The 19,671-nt window shown below is 45.4% G+C and overlaps 1 protein-coding gene and 1 long non-coding RNA gene across 5 annotated transcripts in view; one reads left to right on the forward strand and one right to left on the reverse strand.

Annotated features, from left to right (window-relative positions):
- DBNL (drebrin like) overlaps positions 1-19,671 on the reverse strand; it is a 47,605-nt gene that overhangs the window by 9,667 nt on the left and 18,267 nt on the right. For 2 of the 4 annotated variants that reach the window (XM_081171722.1, XM_081171720.1), the window contains exons 4-9: positions 19,415-19,489; positions 16,678-16,824; positions 11,006-11,083; positions 8,590-8,741; positions 1,724-1,778; positions 1,216-1,290 (exon numbers count right to left, since the gene is read on the reverse strand). In XM_081171722.1, the coding sequence (XP_081027848.1) occupies positions 1,216-1,290; positions 1,724-1,778; positions 8,590-8,741; positions 11,006-11,083; positions 16,678-16,824; positions 19,415-19,489 (582 nt within the window). The remainder of the gene's footprint in view (positions 1-1,215; positions 1,291-1,723; positions 1,779-8,589; positions 8,742-11,005; positions 11,084-16,677; positions 16,825-19,414; positions 19,490-19,671) is intronic. The other 2 variants (XM_081171723.1, XM_081171721.1) reach the window with 1 other exon arrangement.
- LOC308574284 lies at positions 11,913-19,408 on the forward strand. Its single transcript, XR_014002439.1, has 3 exons — positions 11,913-12,517; positions 12,681-13,932; positions 19,147-19,408. It is a non-coding gene; the product is annotated as an uncharacterized lncRNA (long non-coding RNA).

Below are 19,671 nucleotides of genomic sequence, written 5' to 3' on the forward strand. Positions count from 1 at the left end.
TTTGCAAGAGCCATTTGACTGGAGGACGGCTTTAATAATAGATTCTGGACCTTCATGCTAACGAGCATCCAAAAGCACGTATGCGCAAAAGCACATGTGTGTGTGTGCATAGCTACTGCATTATAACTTCTTGTGGAATATCCCCAAACTTGAGGTTATGGTTTATAAAATATTATGCAGCCATTCCAGCAGTTATACACAGTTTTGTATTTCACTACTTGCCTGGCCGCCAGTGAGTTGTAAGATGAGGTGGTACATTTCCTACTGGACGTGAAGAAAGCAAAGCACTCTCTTCCTTCTGCACACTCAGTGTGGAAACTAACCTTGCAAAAGTTCAAGATGGGCTTGCAGAGAAGGGACCGAGAGCTCTGCTAGCGAGACCCTCTTGTGGGTAAAAGCAGGCTGGCAAGAATTCTGGAAGCTGGTAACTTTGGTAAGTTTATCTACAAGTAATGCATGAGGTGAGAAATAGTTCTGCTCAATAGTTGTGGTCACTTTTAAGAACAGAACCAAGGTTTCATAATCTTGGTGAAGGTCTGGCCAACAGCTCTCTGCAACACCAGCCGAAAATTCAAATGCAAGTTTTTTTGGAAGGCACAAAAGCCAAGAAGTGTATGGTGGAAATTGCACATGTGTGTCATGATTTGAGCACTCAAAGACTACCTGCTTCTCCAGGAGAGCAATTGCAAAACTGAGCTGAGGCCACAGCAGTGAATCAAGAAAAAGTAGTGATTGGTTGTATACAAAGCATATACAATCATAAGTGGTCAGGAAAATACACTGGAAGCTATCACCTCCATAGAAATCCCACCACCACCACCTGAGTATAGGCAGATTGTGGAACTCATTGCCTCAAGATGTGCTGAAGACCAAGAAATAAGAAAGAATGGAAGATTCTCTATGAATGATCAGGCTTTCCAAACCAATAAGAGGTTTCGCAAAGGTACGCAGGTTCTTTCTGATCCATATATAAAGCATTTTATTTATTTATTTATTTATTTTGACAGAAGCATGCAGTGTAGAAAACAGTGAGTGTACTGGGACAGATAGATTATAGTCCTTTCAACAAAGCAGTTGGTATTGCTGCTTTGACCCAGTATTGAGAAGCAATGTAAAAAGAAAAAAATTGGAGATGCAGATCACTCTGAATGCTAAGGAGTTACAAAGCCTGTGTAAGAACGAAGTAGGACCGTCAAGGATCTTTCTCCCATGTACCTGGGCTTTCTCCACAGACTCACTCCTCCTTCGGAAACCCTTCTGCATCTTGCTGAGGTCTTCTTCCTGCTCCTTCTGTAATATAAGATGACTCCCTTACACTCATGGTAAGGTCAAGCAGAGGCAGTTCTGAGTCTATACGTCTGCACTCTGGAAGATGGAACCAACTCACGAGAAATGAGACTTAGGTATATGATGAACATGAAGATCAGCCTTTGCTCTGAACTGCTTTGCCCAGTCATGCAGCCTGCCTAAGAAAATGATGACCAACAGACACCACCGAATACAGCTCTCCGTATCACACTTAAAAATGAAATGGATATTTAAGCTGTGAATGATGAACAGCATAAGCAGCATTTAGAGAACCCAGTGCTTGCCTGCAAGTATCAAGACAGGACTTGGTGCTGTTCTGTGTGATCTTTGCAGGCAACACAGCTTCCTCTGTATTCATAAGTCTTTTTAAAAGAACACTTAGACCAACAGGAAAAGTGACAATTTCAGACCTTACCCATTGTTGTTTTTCTTTATTGACTGACTCCGTTTCCTGCTGTTGCTGGAATTTCCTGCAAATTAAAACAAAAACAAAAACCTCCACAGTTAAACGAAGTTATGTCAATGACGGTTCAAATATTCAACATAAAATTGCTCCTCTGTATTCAGACTCAACCTGGCATTCAACTGGGATAGAAACCCAAGAGTTTGCACCCATTCCTATTACCCAACATAACCAATTTTGTCCCCAGGCCCCATTTCAGAAGCTAGTGTCAAGCTCTAAAGACTTAAATGAACTGGGGCCAAGGTAACTGGAGGACTACCTCATCTCTGCATATGTATACACCAGTGGCGTAGCGTGGGTTCTCAGCACCCGGGGCAAGGCAAGTAATTTGCGCCCCCTAACCCGTGGATTTTGGCACTCGAGTCTCTTCCACGCCCCCCAGATGTTGCGCCAGGTGCAGCAGGCCCCCCTGCACCCCCCACGCTACGCCACTGCTCCCACCACAAGTCTTCAGGACAGCCATCCGAAGGCTGGCGCGGGGAGAAGGTCTCTCCGCCCCACCGCCAGGCTTCGGAGCATCCTTCCAAAGGCTGGCGCGGGGAGAATGTCTCTCCGCCCCACCGCCAGGCTTCGGAGCGGGGAGAAGGTCTCTCCGCCCCACCGCCAGGCTTCGGAGCATCCTTCCAAAGGCTGGCGCGGGGAGAATGTCTCTCCGCCCCACCGCCAGGCTTCGGAGCGGGGAGAAGGTCTCTCCGCCCCGCCGCCAGGCTTCGGAGCATCCTTCCGAAGGCTGGCGCGGGGAGAAGGTCTCTCCGCCCCGCCGCCAGGCTTCGGAGCATCCTTCCGAAGGCTGGCGGCGGGAGGAGGTCTCTCCGCCCCACCGCCAGCCTTCGGAGGAGGTCCGAGGACAGTGGGGTTCCTGCTTCCTCGAGGAGGGCCGGCCAAACGCGCCCCCCCAAATGTTGCGCCCGGTGCGGCCGGCACCCCTGGCACCCCCCACGCTACGCCACTGGTATACACTGGTGCACAACTCATTGCTCCCTTCTTACAAGGGGATTACAAAGGAACATCAGGAGAAACTTCCTGATGGTGTGCGTTGTCTGAAGGTGGTAGACTCTCCTTCAACAGAGGACTCTAAAACAGAGGCTGGATGACCAGCCGTAACAGGTGCCGTAACAGTAGATGAGGACACACTGCAGCTGAGCGCAGCGAAGACTGTAGAGAGTGTGATTTTTAGAGCGTCAGACTAGGACTTGGGAGACAAGGATTCAACTCAATTCCAACTCAGCTGTGAAATTCACTGGGTGGCCCTGGAGCCTAACCTACCCCTCATAAGTTGCCGTGAGTGTAAAATGGAGGGGTGCAGAAAGAAGAACACTACTGTGAGCTCCTTGGGAAAAAAAGGAGGAATATAATAAAGGCAATGTATAGATATACAGTGGTGCCTTGCAAGACGAAAAGAATCCATTCTGCGAGTCTCTTCGTCTTGCAGTTTTTTCTGTCTTGCGAAGCAAGCCCATTAGCGGCTTAGTGGATCAGCTGTTAAGCGGCTTGGCGGATCAGCTGTTAAGCGGCTTAGGGGATCAGCTGATAAGCGGCTTAGGGGATCAGCTGATAAGCGGCTTAGCGGCTTAGGGAAAAGGAGGGGGAAAGGAAAAAAACCCCGCAGGAACTCGCAAGACATTTTCGTCTTGCAAAGCAAGCCCATAGGAAATTCGTTTTGCGAAGCACCTCCAAAACGGAAAACCCTTTCGTCTAGCGGGTTTTCCGTCTTGCGAGGCATTCGTCTTGCGGGGCACCACTGTAATATAATGCTTTGCATGTAGAAAGACCCAGGTTTAATCTGTTAGCACCTCCTGGTGCTGCTGGGGTAGAAAGACAACCCTGGACTAGACAGGCCAAAAATATGACTCACTGTTAATGGAGCTTCCTACATTCCAGATTTCCCGCATTAGCAGAGTATTGGACTAGATTACACTTGGGGTCCCTTCCAACTCTGATTCAGAAATGAAGTGAGTGGGCACAAAAGACTTTTCAGTAAGAGAGTACCATGGTTATAGAATTCCTTCCCAAGGAAAACTAGCCTCCCATCCAGAACTGGATCTTTAAGAAGGCTTTTAATTGCTAGTGCTGCTTTTTTTAACTAAGATGCTTCAGACTTTTTATTTTCATAATATACAAATTCCAAGAAGACAAGACTATCTATCTATCTATCTATCTATCTATCTATCTATCTATCTATCTAAGGTAAAGGTACCCCTGCCCGTACGGGCCAGTCCTGACAGACTCTAGGGTTGTGCGCTCATCTCGCTCAAGAGGCCGGGGGCCAGCGCTGTCCGCAGACACTTCCGGGTCACGTGGCCAGCGTGACGAAGCTGCTCTGGCAAGCCAGCACCAGCGCAGCACACGGAAACGCCATTTACCTTCCCGCTATAAAGCGGTACCTATTTATCTACTTGCACTTAGGGGTGCTTTCGAACTGCTAGGTTGGCAGGCGCTGGGACCGAGCAACGGGAGCTCACCCCGCCGCGGGGATTTGAACCGCCGACCATATGATCAGCAAGTCCTAGGCACTGAGGTTTTACCCACAGCGCCACCCGCGTCCCATATATATATATATATATATATATATATATATATATATATATATATATATATATATATATATGTAGGTTTTGGTGTCTTCGGGTGTCTTCCCGTGTAAGAGTTGGGGTGTCTAGGCGACGTTTCGACGAGGTCTCACTCGTCATCTTCAGGCTGGTGCTTTCGGCTTCTTGTTACTAGAACAGAGCAGGATCTAAATTTCTCGCTAAGCAACTTCAGCCCTATGCAGAATCTATCGCTTCACACGTTACAAACTCCTTCCAGTTCATAGAAACAATAAAGAAGCAAAACCTACATCCCGATGACCTACTTGTGAGCTTCGATGTTGTATCTCTCTTCACACAAGTGCCCATTAATGAAGCCTTGACAGCCATTCAAAACAAATACAATCCCCCCGAATACATCCTGGACCTGACCAACCACTGCCTAACCAACACGTACTTCATCCACAATGGACAAAGATACAAACAGATAGAAGGAGCACCTATGGGATCACCCCTCTCACCGGTCATCGCAAATCTGTACATGGAACACTTTGAAACCAATGCTTTAGACAAGTCAGAACACAAACCCAAACTTTGGCTCAGATATGTTGACGACACCTTTGTAATTTGGCCACACGGGAAGGAAAAACTAGATAGCTTCCTCACACATCTCAACAGCCTACACCCCAAAATACAATTCACTATGGAAATAGAAGCCAACAACCAACTTCCCTTCCTTGACGTCCTAATCTACAAAAAACCTGATGGCTCCCTAGGACACACTATCTACCGGAAAAGAACACACACCAACCGCTACTTACATGCACAATCACACCACCACCCTGCACAAATAAACTCCGTAGCCAAGACTCTCATCTCCAGAACCAAACGCCTGGCTGACAAAGACCACTTGACAACTGAGTTACAGAATCTCTCAAATGTGTTAATCGCCAACGGATACCAGCAAAACAGGGTTACGAAGCTAATCCAAAAAGAAACACCCCCCAAAAACCAAGACACAGAAGAAAACAATGGCATGGCCCTCCTTCCTTATATCAAGGGCACTACAGATAAAATTAGCAAAATCCTCCATAAACACAATATCAAAACAGCCTTTTGCACCAACCAAAAAATAGCCAATATCCTCAGAAACCCAAAAGATAAAATCCAGTTAGAAAACCAAGGGGTCTATGAAATACCCTGCAAAGTCTGCCCAGCCACGTACATTGGACAAACAAACAGACGAATAAATGCACGTATCGCAGAACACAAGAATGCCGTCAAAAAAGAAGAAAAAACTTCCTCTCTTTACCAACACATGAAAGAAACAGGACACGAAATTAATTTTGCAGATTCCAAATTGCTCTTTAACATGGAACATCACCACAAGAGAATAATCATGGAAGCCATCGAGATAGAGAAACACCCTCACAACATGAACAAGCGTGACGACACGTCCCGCCTGCCAGACATCTGGAAATTAGCCCTCCCCACAAAAACCGACACCAGAACCAGAGGCACACAGAACGCCATCTCCAATCAACCACACCAGACCCAAACCCAGACCCTCTCCACAGATAAATTACAGACACCATCCAGTAGCCAAACCATAGTGGCACCTCCGGATGCTGCACCCCCCTGCTATCCCTACACAGATCTGGCTGGCACAGGGCACAAAACCACAGCTCGCCCCTATACACGAAGCCAAGCCAGAGCACAACTAAGTGCAGTACAGCCATCTTCTCAGAAAAACTCTTTACAAGGTCAAGAGGTCAAGACACGAAAGCTTTAGCAACTAATCCACACCTAATGACCCTCCTAAGTGGTACTCAGAATATCACTCAAGTAATCACTCAAGATATCCCTCAAGTAATTAATGAACAAAAGAAGAAAAGGCACATTAACCTAGGAACTTCCTCTCTGCCCAGAACGTTGGAGGCTATACACCACACCCCCTCAACAGTATTTATAGGAACTCAAACACTGAGATCCTGCTCTGTTCTAGTAACAAGAAGCCGAAAGCACCAGCCTGAAGATGACGAGTGAGACCTCGTCGAAACGTCGCCTAGACACCCCAACTCTTACACGGGAAGACACCCGAAGACACCAAAACCTACATTCCTGTACCCGTGAAAATCTACGAAAGCATATATATATATATATATATATATACAGTAAAAAGAGAATGCTATCCTGAAAACTAGCATTTAAAATGGTTTATGAATAAAATCCAACACACTGCAAATGTCATGGCAATTCTTTCCTTCTTTCTTTCATAATAGATCCATGTCATCCATAAAACATTACCCTACACTTGCAGCTGTGCACATTTAGCTGAAGTTAACACACACAGTAATAATCCCATATCCCATTCTGCACTTAACTCCAATGCTAACCTATGATTATAACCCCAAAATACATTTTTATGGTTATATGGAATATTATACCAAGTTATACTCTGCCTTTTCCAGATACTTCAGTTTTTATGTATTCTGCTATTTTTATGTAGTGCACACGTATTTTGTGGTCTATGTTGTTTTTATTTTACACTTTTTGCTTTCTCAAAGCTAAGCTTAAAAGAGTGAAACAGGAAAACCATCAGCAAGTTCAAATTCAATTTTTAGCGCATTATGCCGAAGAACAGTTTCCTCAACCTTTGCAGCAGAAATACTTTTGAAAAGAACTACAAGGAAGTCCCCCTAAAGATCTGTCTCTACGGAGGCAGGATAATTTGGGCTGCGCACTTCAGGGGTATTTCCCCTGGGCTCACTGAAGTCTGGTGACAGGAACACCACAGGACTTTTAACATCATATCCCCCACCCCAAATCTCTTTGATGCCACGTCACTGAGACGTAAGCCAGGAACAACATACCATCTGACCTAAGCCCTGCTCTCAAGAGACAATAACTTCTGGTGTCGGCAGGGCAGAGCAGGAGAGGGGGACATTATTTCATCTGGGATTGTCACAGGGTGTCCTCAAGGGGCTACTCTTCTGAGAGTGCTGTAAGTGCTCCATTTTCTGACGAGTGTGAGATTCTCTCTTTTTTGCTGCTTACTGTTATAGCAGATGCTATTCTGCTGCCTCTTTAAAGTACAGTGGTACCTCGGTTTTCGAACGTAATCCGTTGCGGAAGACTGTTCGGCTTCCAAAACATTTGAAAACCGAGGCGCAAAGGGCGGCCTGCAATTTCAGTGGAGAATTTTTTTAAAAAAATAAATCAACTTCTGAGGCACGTTCAAAAACAGAAGCATTTACTTTTGGATTTTTGGCGTTCGAAAACCGAAAAGCTTCCAAGACACTCGAAAACTGAGGTACCACTGTACAGTGGTACCTTGCGTTAAGAACTTAACTCGTTCTGGAGGTCCATTCTTAACTTGAAAATGTTCTTAACCTGAGGTACCACTTTAACTAATGCCCCCCCCACTGCCGCCACGCGATTTCTGTTCTCATCCTGAAGCAAAGTTCTTAACCCAAGGTACTATTTCTGGGTTAGCGGAGTCTGTAACCTGAAGCGCCTGTAACCTGAAGCGCCTGTAACCCGAGGTACCACTGTATCTTAATTTATCTGTACTGGAGAAAATTTGATTTAAAAACAAAACAAAACCATGGCTATACTGTATATCTTTTAAATATTTAACACTCACTTCTATTCCAAAGAGAATAGAAATTATTTCTGCAGAGTGTTGTGAAAGTTCAAATCACCTCCCCAACTATGAAATTTACTGTGTGGCCCTTGGAAGATCACACTCTCAGCCCAACTATTCTCATCATTGTTGAGATGCTAAAGCACTGCTCTGAGCTCCCGGGACAACACTGGGAGGACTTTTACGGTCACAGGAAAGCAGTGCATCAGAAAGACTGGCATAGGCCATTGCACTGACGACTTCCTCCGGATCTGTAACAACAGAACTCACAGGAAACACGCTTAGGCAAGTAAATGAAAAAACTCAGTGTGTTTGCTTGGGTTCACAAACTGCATTGCTTGCCTCATTATTTGGGGCTTCCTGTGTGGTTTGGGGTGGGTTGAGGGAAAAGGAGCAATGATATGAATGAGCAAGGTCAGCACCCCAGAGAAGATAAGCCACGTATAACCCGAATACAGTTGACTCCAATCTTGCAAGACAAAAATCATTAAACTGAAGCCGTAAATTCTCAGGCTGGATTCACAGAGGCGTAAGTGGTACTTCACCCCAGCAATTTTCTCTTCGCAGAAATTAGAGTGCCAATATATCTTTGCTCAACTGAGGTAGCAATTAATGTGGCTTTTCTTAAAATTAAACAGACTCACTTCTGAGCATCTATCTCACTGGCTCGCTCCTTAAATCTTCGCTCACGCAAAGTTGCTTCCTGTAATTCCCGCTCTCGGCGCTCTTTCTCCAGACGCTGACGCTCCTCCTCTGCTTTCCTCTTCTCTTCTAGTCGGCGGTTCTCCTCATCTTTCTGAAAGGGTGAACACAACAAGTCCTAATTAAAAGCAGCCACCTTTGAAGAATAGGTTACTTCCCCCTCTTCCACCAGACGTGAATCTTAGTCTACTCACACTCTATGTTAAAACATTCACCCAGCCCCTCAAAATTACTAGCTTTGCCTCTGTCATGTCTAATGTAGAAGCACAATGGAAGAGGAATGGAGGAAGGGATCTGGGCCTCTGCCACCGGCCCACTGAGTTTCTGTGCTGTTTATGTGGGAGTGGGCTTCACCTTTTTGTGCATCCAGCATGGGAACAAAGAAAAGGGACGCGGGTGGCGCTGTGGGTTAAACCACAGAGCCTAGGACTTGCTGATCAGAAGGTCGGTGGTTCGAAGCCCTGCGGCGGGGTGAGCTCCTGTTGCTCGGTCCCTGCTCCTGCCAACCTAGCACTTCGAAAGCACGTCAAAGTGCAAGTAGATAAATAGGTACCACTCCGGCGGGAAGGTAAACGGCGTTTCTGTGCGCTGCTCTGGTTAGCCAAAAGCGGCTTAGTCATGCTGGCCACATGACCCGGAAGCTGTACACCGGCTCCCTCGGCCAATAAAGCAAGATGAGCGCCGCAACCCCAAAGTCGACCACGACTGGACTTAATGGTCAGGAGTCCCTTTACCCTTTACCTATCCCTCCTCCACTAGCCTGCCCTGTTTCTATGGCAGCTGTGCATCAGGTGAAGTCGCATCCTGCTTGTCCAGTACAGGAACATGGAAATTTGCCTTATACCAAGTCAGACCATTGGTCCATCCAGCTCAGTATTGTCTACACCAGGGTTTCCCAAACTGGGGTCTCCATGGGGGTGGGCGTTGGACTACAATTCCCATCATTCCTGACCACTGGTCCTGCTAGCTAGGGATGATGGGAGTTGTAGTCCAAAAACTGACAAAGACCCAAGTTTGGGAAAGCCTGGCCTACACTAACTGGCAGCAGTGGGCTAGTGGTAAAGGATCAGACTGTTCTGTCTCTTTGGCACAAGCCCAGTATGTTTCTATATCTGATGTGCAAGAGGTTCGCCTGCTGGGTGTCTAGCGTAGTAACAGAACAGGCTGATGGCAGCCCTCTTGGTTTTGATTTGGAGGACAGAGCTTCACCCGCTCTGTGTTTTGCTGGAGAAAGGATGGGGTGATTTCTGTCTCCGCTGTTAGCCTGCTAGATGAAAAGGATGAATCCTTCCTTCTTCACTACCCAGCACAGAAATGCAGTGGATTGCAGAAGAAAATGCAAGGCTTTTCCATACCTCTTCTGGCAGCCTAGCCACTTGCCTGATAGAAACATCTAATTTGCCTATGGTGGCCAAGTTAGAGGTTCAAAATTATGTTGTATTCAATGGCTGCACCTTAGTTCTTTTCCATTTTTAATGCCGACAAGTCGACTTATCACCTTCTACTCCTTATTCTAACACACTTTACAAATACCTCATGCACAGCTCTATGAGGTCAGCGCAATACTGAACTCCACCATGAATGGTAATTTATTTATTTCCAGGCCCCTCCCCTGAAAGGTGCTTCAACGTGCCTCTTTCACAGTAGGACAAATAATTTATATTTTTTAAATAGCCCATCACATTCCGAAGGTGCAGGACATATAAACAGAACAATGCTCCATCCTCACCCACCACTCAAATAATTTATCTGCACAACATTTTGATTTCTCTCTCCATGCCCAAGTTAAAACTTAGCTCCCAAAACTAGGCCGTCTACTGGGCTCAGTAGACTAGACTGCTCTGAAAATCGGTGTTCCGAAAATTGTCCAGGGCTTGGGAGAATTTGCATTGAGAAGGGAGTTCTGTCAGTAGTGAACAGACGACTGCTGTTCTCACCTTTTCGATCTGAACCAGACAAAGAGCTGTTGTCATTAAGAGGGGTGACTTGAGTGGATCTCAGAGATTTTAATGGAGTCTAAGTCATTCAGGGCGCCACGGGTCATACCCAGCTGCTTGAATTGTGCCTGGAAGTGAACAGAAAGCCTGTGCAAAGGGACTGCTGGCACAACACCCTTTCTGCGGATGCCAGGAAATACCTTGGGCAGGAAGCACCAATATAAATGAAAATGTAACCAAAACGCTTTACAGCCTCTCTGATACAGCTTAGTTACAAACACAGACTCTGCTCCACTGGTTTGAAACTAATTGCTTTTGCTTTGCAAGGAATGAGATAAAGCATGCAATGAAAACATGAGGGAACTGCAAGACCACCCCAGCAAAAACAGGCACACGGAAGTTGTTCGAATTAAGTACATACCTCTGCTTTGGCCCAGAAGCTATCTTTGCTGACTCTTTTGATCTCAGACATGGCATTAGTTTTCTGGTAGACCGAGCCCTGTTGTGTAAGAGGATCACAGAGTTTAAAAAACATCCTTAGTTGCTATTAGTTGTTAAATAAAATGCATGGAAGCTGCTAAGTCTACACTTCTTAGAGCCACATTATACTGAATTTGGGAAGTGTTAACAAAATACTTCGTATATTCTACTCAAACCATTACAGAGGACATTCAAATTGAGACTATTCCCTGGCTGCAAAGGTCTTGGGGAAGGAGGTAGTAAGAATGCATTAAGCCACATTTTAACTCACATCTGTGAGCTCAGCTATGCAGCAAAGTGCAAGAATTACAGGGCCAAGTAATTTTACTAGCCAGTCTGCCCATCTACATAGTAAAAGTAATAGTAATAGTAGTAATAATAATATTATTTATACGCCACCCATCTGACTGGTTAGAGATTGCAAACAAGTACAATTCAAGAGTATGCATTAGCACAATGCTCATTCACAGTAAACGATGGTTAGTGGTCTGCTGGGATGTGAAAATGTGGCTGCTAAAGAGGAAAAAGAACAGAGATAAGATTTTTCAAGGGGAAGAGGCAACGGAACTTCAAAAGAGCAAGAAAAGGAGGAAGGAAATATTTGCAGCGGGAAGTGCTTCACTGATCAATGATCAAGAAAATTTATCTTTGCTTTCTGCAAATCTTCCAGTACAAATAAGGTTTTAAAAAATGCAATCAGTCATATCAGCGGCCAATTCAGAGCACACATGTGGAGCAATGGCAGTTGTGAACTCCAAACAGGATCAGCAGCATTATCCAGATCCATTCAGAAGTCACAAAGCAAAAGGATAATCTCTCTCTCTCTCTCTCTCTCTCTCTCTCTCTCTCTCTCTCTCTAGGATGCAGGTTCTGAAATTTGGAAACGTCCATTTCCCTTTTGCAAATTTCTACTTAATTTCCACATTCTTCCGCCTACAATCATTTTCATCTTCCAAAACAGTTTGTTGGAAGGCCAAATTTAACTCCCATTAACACAACCTCAAAAATAACTCGTCCAGATATTAAATAAATTAATCTGAGAGCATGTGAGAAGTTGATTAAAACAGGCAATTAATTTTAAAACGTAAAAACTTCCAAAAAATATTACAAATAGAAACCTAACAGAGAAGAAAAGGCAATTTACTATTGACCAAGCGCTTCCTAAACCTGATGTCTTAATTTCTGCATAGCTAAATGCTCCCAACATCTAGTGAGTGATGTCGATATATAGGGTAATCCTAGTCAATGAAATGCAAGGACAGTCCTTTCAGGAATGCATGCATTTTGACATTTTAAAGCTCCCTCATGAATTTTTCCAACAAAGGACCAGAATGCAAGAATTATGGGGCACTTACGCCTGCCTCCCCCCCCCAAAAAAAGGTGGAAGGAAAGATCTTTAGGTGGCACACTGTTTCCCGCCCCGCAGAGAGGATTTTATGACTAATCAATTACCGTATTTTTCGCTCTATAACACGCACCCGACCATAACACGCACGTAGTTTTTAGAGGAGGAAAATCCGTAGGCATGCCACCCGTAGGCATTGCCTCCATAACACGCACAGACATTTTCCCTTACTTTTTAGGAGGAAAAAAGTGAGTGCAAAAAATACGGTAAGACTTGCCAGCAGCTATCTATAAGCATGTCAGTGGGAGAGAGAGGCAGATTTCCAGTTTAAGAATACTAATGCAGTGGTACCTCGGGTTAAGTATATAATTTGTTACACTGAATTCCAGGGGCTTCCCATGTGCCCTCTTTTGTGTCTTTTCTAAGTCCACTTCCTACAGATTTGTAACAAAAATATACCAATAATGAACTAATGTGTTACTGCAATATTAACTGTTTGCACTATTATTTACAGTGGTACCTCGGGTTACATACACTTCAGGTTACATACGCTTCAGGTTACAGACTCCACTAACCCAGAAATATTACCTTGGGTTAAGAACTTTGCTTCAGGATGAGAACAGAAATTGGGCTCCGGCGGCACGGCAGCAGCAGGAAGCCCCGTTAGCTAAAGTGGTGCTTCAGGTTAAGAACAGTTTCAGGTTAAGAATGGACCTCTGGAATGAATTAAATACTTAACCCGAGGTACAACTGTATTCAGTTTGATAATTCAGTGAGAAAAGTCAGATTGTGCTGCAGCAAACGGGTAGGTTGCACAAGTGGTACCTTTGAGATAACAGGAGTATCTGAACTGAAGAATCATAGAGTTGGAAGAGACCACAAGGGCCATCGAGTCCAACCCCCTGCCAAGCAGGAAACACCATCAGAGCACTCCTGACATATGGTTGTCAAGCCTCTGCTTAAAGACCTCCAAAGAAGGAGACTCCAACACACTCCTTGGCAGCAAATTCCACTGTCAAACAGCTCTTACTGTCAGGAAGTTCTTCCTAATGTTTAGGGGGAATCTTCTTTCTTGTAGTTTGGATCCATTGCTCCGTGTCCGCTTCTCTGGAGCAGCAGAAAACAACCTTTCTCCCTCCTCTATGTGACATCCTTTTATATATTTGAACATGGCTATCATATCACCCCTTAACCTCCTCTTCTCCAGGCTAAACATGCCCAGCTCCCTTAGCCGTTCCTCATAAGACATCGTTTCCAGGCCTTTGACCATTTTGGTTGCCCTCCTCTGGACACGTTCCAGTTTGTCAGTGTCCTTCTTGAACTGTGGTGCCCAGAACTGGACACAGAACTCCAGGTGAGGTCTGACCAGAGCAGAATACAGTGGCACTATTACTTCCCTTGATCTAGATGCTATACTCCTACTGATGCAGCCCAGAATTGCATTGGCTTTTTTAGCTGCCGCGTCACACTGTTGGCTCATGTCAAGTTTGTGGTCAACCAAGACTCCTAGATCCTTTTCACATGTACTGCTCTCAAGCCAGGTGTCACCCATCTTGTATTTGTGCCTCTCATTTTTTTTGCCCAGGTGCAATACTTTACATTTCTCCCTGTTAAAATTCATCTTGTTTGTTTTTGCCCAGTTCTCTAATCTGTCAAGGTCGTTTTGAAGTGTGATCCTGTCCTCTGGGGTGTTAGCCACCCCTCCCAATTTGGTGTCATCTGCAAATTTGATCAGGATGCCCTTGAGTCCATCATCCAAGTCGTTGATAAAGATGTTGAATAAGACCGAAGATACTGGTCCAGAGGCATCCTGTGTTCTTCTGCATCTTTCTACACCTATTCTCAATAGCACATTCACCTGCATCTTCAGAAGAGGACAGGAGCCCTTATTCCACCTGTCTGAAGTAACAGCCTTGGATTTTTATGAAAACATAATCTCTGACAGAGGTGATTTTCACAACCAATTCTATACAGTAAATAAGGTTATGCTACCCATCAGATCCCAACGTATTCTTGTAGAGTTTGTCATGTCAGTCTATATTTCTCAGGAGCTCTGAAAACTACCTGTTTCTCTTAAAACCAGGAATGGTGAGTCCCCACCCCCCACTGAAGGCATCGTCTCCTTTGTGGTTGTCAGCGGTTGCATGTGGGTAGGAAGTGCGACTAACACCATCCTACAAACACACATTCTATCTTGCACAATTTCTTTTTTTAAGATTCTTAAAAAATTCTTAAGAAAATGAGAGAGCATAGAGGGTGTTCTTAAATTAAGGTGATACTTTACTTAAAACAACCCCCCTCACACACATTTATTATATTTTTTATTACTTGTATGAATAGCCTGCTCTGACCAAAGAGTGGGTTGCAAAAATGTCACAGTTAAAACAAATTCAGTTTGAATTATTATTATTATTATGATTATTATTATTATTATTATTATTATTAACAACTGAATTTCTATACCACCTTATCCATAGCTGTCAACGTTTCCCTTTTTTTAAGGGAAATTCCCTTATTCCGAATAGGATTCCTCGCAAGAAAAGGGAAAAGTTGACAGCTATGCCTTATACCCACAAGTCTCAGGATGGTTCACAGAATAAAATCAGAATATAAAACCACAAAATACATAATAATAAAAAACAACCCAATACCCCCACCCCACCCCACCCCGCAAAAAAACACATCTTAAAAGGGCATAGGATGTCAATCAAATCAACCAAAGGCCTGGTTAAAAAGGAACGTTTTTAAATGAAATGCAAACCCACCTGTGAAATGCAAACCCACCTGTGAAAACACAAAACCACCAATGACAAAACAGCAGCAGCATCGCAGGAGGTTGGACACATCGCCAAAAGGCCTGGGTAAAGAAGTGCACCCTGACCAATGGCGAAAACCCAAACAATGGCGGAGAGCACACATCAGAGGCAAAGGCATTCCACACAAAAAGACCTCCTGTGTATCACTGCCCCTCAAACCACAGAGGGCAATGGCCCTAACAACAGGGCCTCCCTGCTGATCTTAACACCTAGGGCAGGTTGATGTGGGAGGAGGTATTCCTTCAAGTCATAGAATCATAGAATCATAGAGTTGGAAGAGACCACAAGGGCCATCGAGTCCAACCCCCTGCCAAGCAGGAAACACCATCAGAGCACTCCTGACATATGGTTGTCAAGCCTCTGCTTAAAGACCTCCAAAGAAGGAGACTCCAACACACTCCTTGGCAGCAAATTCCACTGTCGAACAGCTCTTACTGTCAGGAAGTTCTTCCTAATGTTTAGGTGGAATCTTCTTTCTTGTAGTTTGGATCCATTGCTCCGTGTCCACTTCTCTGGAGCAGCAGAAAACAACCTTTCTCCCTCCTCTATGTGACATCCTTTTATATATTTGAACATGGCTATCATATCACCCCTTAACCTCCTCGTTCATGTATACCCCATCCAGACCCCTCATTCAACCTAAACTCACAAACATACACACATACGATTCATACACACCAAACTAGATCCAATCTTTCAAACCACTCTGCCCTCTCGATCCAGCAGGGCGAGGGCAGCCTCCCCTCCTCTAGCACAGATACCTTTTGAAAGCATGAATCCTGGTGGCTTTTTTTTTAATCAGTTGAGATTTCCAACCATGCAGCAGCTAAGTGGAAAACAGGAGCTGGCTTTACATGGAGTTATCAAGAGGCTGGGAAATAGCACTGTGAGGGGTCTCTATTGGATACCATATGGTTCTTTTTTTGTCACTTACGTGAATAAATCTGTTGCCTCATTTAAACCTCCTGCAACAAATGCTACCTTGGGGATTTCTTTATACTGGCTTTATGGTGGAATGGCTATTCTTCACTTTCAGTTTGTTGTTTTTGCATGGTTACTGAAACCAATTTAAAAAAAATTAAAGCATTGTTTTTGAAGACTCCATCCTTGCAAAGAGCTCTTCCCTACACCTGCTCTCCCTGGGACACCTTCCTTGGAACTTGGAACGGAAGAGGTGGGCCTCCAAGAGGCACTGTGAACCCCCAGATTCCCCGATTATTTTTTTTAAACAAACGAAATCTAATCCCTTGTCTCTTCACAACACGAGATCCTAAGTTGAAGCTCCAAGACAAGCTGCTTCTGTGAAGCAACACATGCCGTACAAACTATTAGTCTTTGGTGTAGGGTATTTATTTTAGCTCAGGTGCCAACAAAAAGTTCTCAGCAGCCTAGCCAGTCCATTCACAATGTTCCTCCTCCTGTATGCCACAACCAATGCTCAGAGCAACTCACCACTGGAGTCTGAGGACCTGCCTCCTGGAACTTGCTGCCTTCTTTATGAAAGTTGTAGTTTGCTCCCGAAGCCTTGGCCACTTTCTCTGTGATGGCATCTGGCTCCACATCCTCGTCGGCCCGAGCATTTATTGTCACATGAGCACCCTGAAATGAGATGCAGAGAAGGGAGAGCTAGAGGGCAGGAGAACATCATCCGTCAGTACAAGACTAAATCTTGCTCTAGTGAAGGGCAATCTGGAACCCCTCTCTCTCTTTTCTGCCAGAACGTTCAACACAAAAGGACCCCCCCAAGGTGGCTTGTATAAAAACAATTTCACTAGGGTCGTTTCCATGCTCCCTCCCCCTCCAAAATGTATCTGAATGCTCTGAGGTGGTATTTCCTTCCCCATAAGCTCCAAGTTTTTGTAGCTTTTCCGCTACTTTAATCTCATCTTGCATTCCTGACTTCTGGCAATAAGCATTAACTCAGCTGCAAATTTCGTAGTCTCAGCCATCCTTATCCCCTAGGACTGCACTGTGCAGAGACTGGGGATGAGAAATCAGAAGGTTCCAGTTGTGCTTTAGGTGAGCTGCTGGGTGATGAAAGTAGGGCTGGGTGATATATTGCTATATCGTCCAAAACCATTTGAAGTCCGTATCGTGATAACTGTTTCATAATTTTTGACATGGCAATTTATGTGTGTGCTGTGCAAAAATCACAATGCCTGAAAAAACACAAAGCCAGCCAATGTTTCTCTCGACTCTCGTAACCCCTGTTAACTCTGCCAGCTCAGCTCACCCCTGCCTCCTGCAGGGGTAAGTGAATCACAAGAACAGGAACTGGCAAAAATCACGATGCAGGAAAAACCGCGAAGCCAGCTGTAGTGGTTGGGAGTTACTCGTGCGTAATCCTGCTCCGTTTGAGCATCGGATTGCCTGGTTAAACCCTCCGGACTGCACAGCCCATCTCAGCGTGGCTGCCCTTAGTCACTCGTAGAATCTGTCTGTGGGCGTTTCTTAAAGCGCTGCCAACATAAGAGTTGTTTGACGCCTAAGCGTCTCCGCCTCTCACTGCGCGGGAGTCTCCTGCGCAGGGTGGGCATGGGCAGCGGGGTGCTTGGGCTCTCCTCACTAACTTCCAACGAAGAGTCCTGGAGCCCCTGCACCTCCCTGTCCCGTTGCTCTCCTGGATCCCTGGTGTTACACTCATTCTCTTCCCCTTCTTCCCAGCTGAGTCTCCCCCTAGCGCTGGGACCTTCTCCTGCAGAATCAGAGACCCTCTCCTTCTCCCGTGTCTCTGATGTCAGTTCCCTGACATCCACCTCCCTCCCAGGGCCCCCTTCACTCCCCCTCCTACTTTGGGCTCTATTGTAGCCTCTGCTCTGGTCGGTGAGCCAAGAAAACCCCGGAATGAGCTGTCCTCCTCATCTGTGGGTGCGAAAACCTCTTCCCACCTGCTAAGGTTCCCACCCAAGGAATGACCCTCCCAATCCGATTCTTCTTCGGATTCTGAAAACCCTTTGAAACTCTCTTCCTCCTCGGTGGTACCGAATTGTTCCTCCCAGAATCGCTCTAAGGGCTGGGGCTTATCTGGGAACCGTCGGTGGAACACTTCCACCATATGCTTGTCGCCAACTGCCTCTGCGGGCACCCACATGTTTTCCGACCAGGGCTCTCCTTCCCACGCCACCAAGTACTCCACTTGCCAACCTCGCCACCCTCTCCTTCTCCCGTGTCTCTGATGTCATTTCCCTGACACCAGCCAATGCAAATTGCAAGTTGCCTGTATGTAATGGTCTGAGAACCTCACTGCATTTGAACCTATTTCCAACAAATGTCAATCTCGTGCACATACGTATTTGGAGGTATTGTGGTCCTGAGCTGTTTAAGGTTTTATAGCTCGAAACCAGCACTTCAAATTGGGCCTGGAAACTATTTGGAAGCCAGTGCAGACAGGCCAGGATTGGTGTCAAACGCTCAAACCACCTTGCCCCACCTGGCCACCGAATTCTGCACCGGCTGAAGTTTCTGAACAATCTTTGGAGCCAGCCCCATGTATAACAAACCGCTGTAATCTAACCTAGAGGTTACCAGAGCATAAGACAATGGGAGTTAGGGGCGCAACTGGGCTCAGACATATAAATTACTGAAACCATTAGTCTAATCCACTCCTTCTGCAAGGAGAAAAATCCGTAAGGATAAATCCTGCCCTACCCCAAGTGCTTTGTATGTGGGTCAGGAAATAAAAACAGATGAATAGAAGAAAAGTTCAAGGAGCCCAAGCTGCGTGGATGTGATAACGGGGAAATATATGGAGGATTGCTGTCCTGCAGGAAGGATGTTCACTGTGGTATGGCTTGATATTGCTCACTGCTTACTGAATGGCTTCTGAATGGTTAGTGGCCATTTCAAGTTGAAAGAGCAGTGCTGCCAGGTCAGATTAAAGTTCCATCTAGTTTTGTTGCTGGGGACCAATTAGGTTTCAAGACTAGCACCGTCTGTCTGGTAGCTGCCTATTCCCTACTGCTCGATTTCTAACTGGGAATTACAGAGCAGCATTAAGTCTGCAGTGTTCTCCCCCACCTCAAAAGCGACTCATAGAAGGTCACCCCACAAAACCTCCTACCACTCGGGGAGCACAGAGGTCGACACACCCCAAACTCCTGATACCATTTGACCACAGAGCCATTTATATGGGAGGGCATTCAGCTGAAAGGAAAGACGAGGATGGAAAATAAAACGGAAGATTAAATACCTTTAGGAAGTTTGCTACAGAGCTGACATGGTTGGCGCAGGCTCCCTTTCTCACATCATTAACGCCTTCACCAAACTATGAAAAGAAAACATGAGGAGCTTAAGTGGGGAGCGGGGGACACACCACATATCAAGGGTTATTTACTTTACTCCAACAGAGTTGCCAACTGGCAACTGAAGATGGGAGGAGGAAAGAAACACTTTGAACACACATGGAGACAGACCTGGGTAACAGCTGGATTTTATATTTCCAGAGAG

Source organism: Podarcis bocagei, assembly GCF_964188305.1.
Source record: "Podarcis bocagei genome assembly, chromosome: 15".
In the NCBI taxonomy this organism is placed as follows: Eukaryota; Metazoa; Chordata; class Lepidosauria; order Squamata; family Lacertidae; genus Podarcis; species Podarcis bocagei.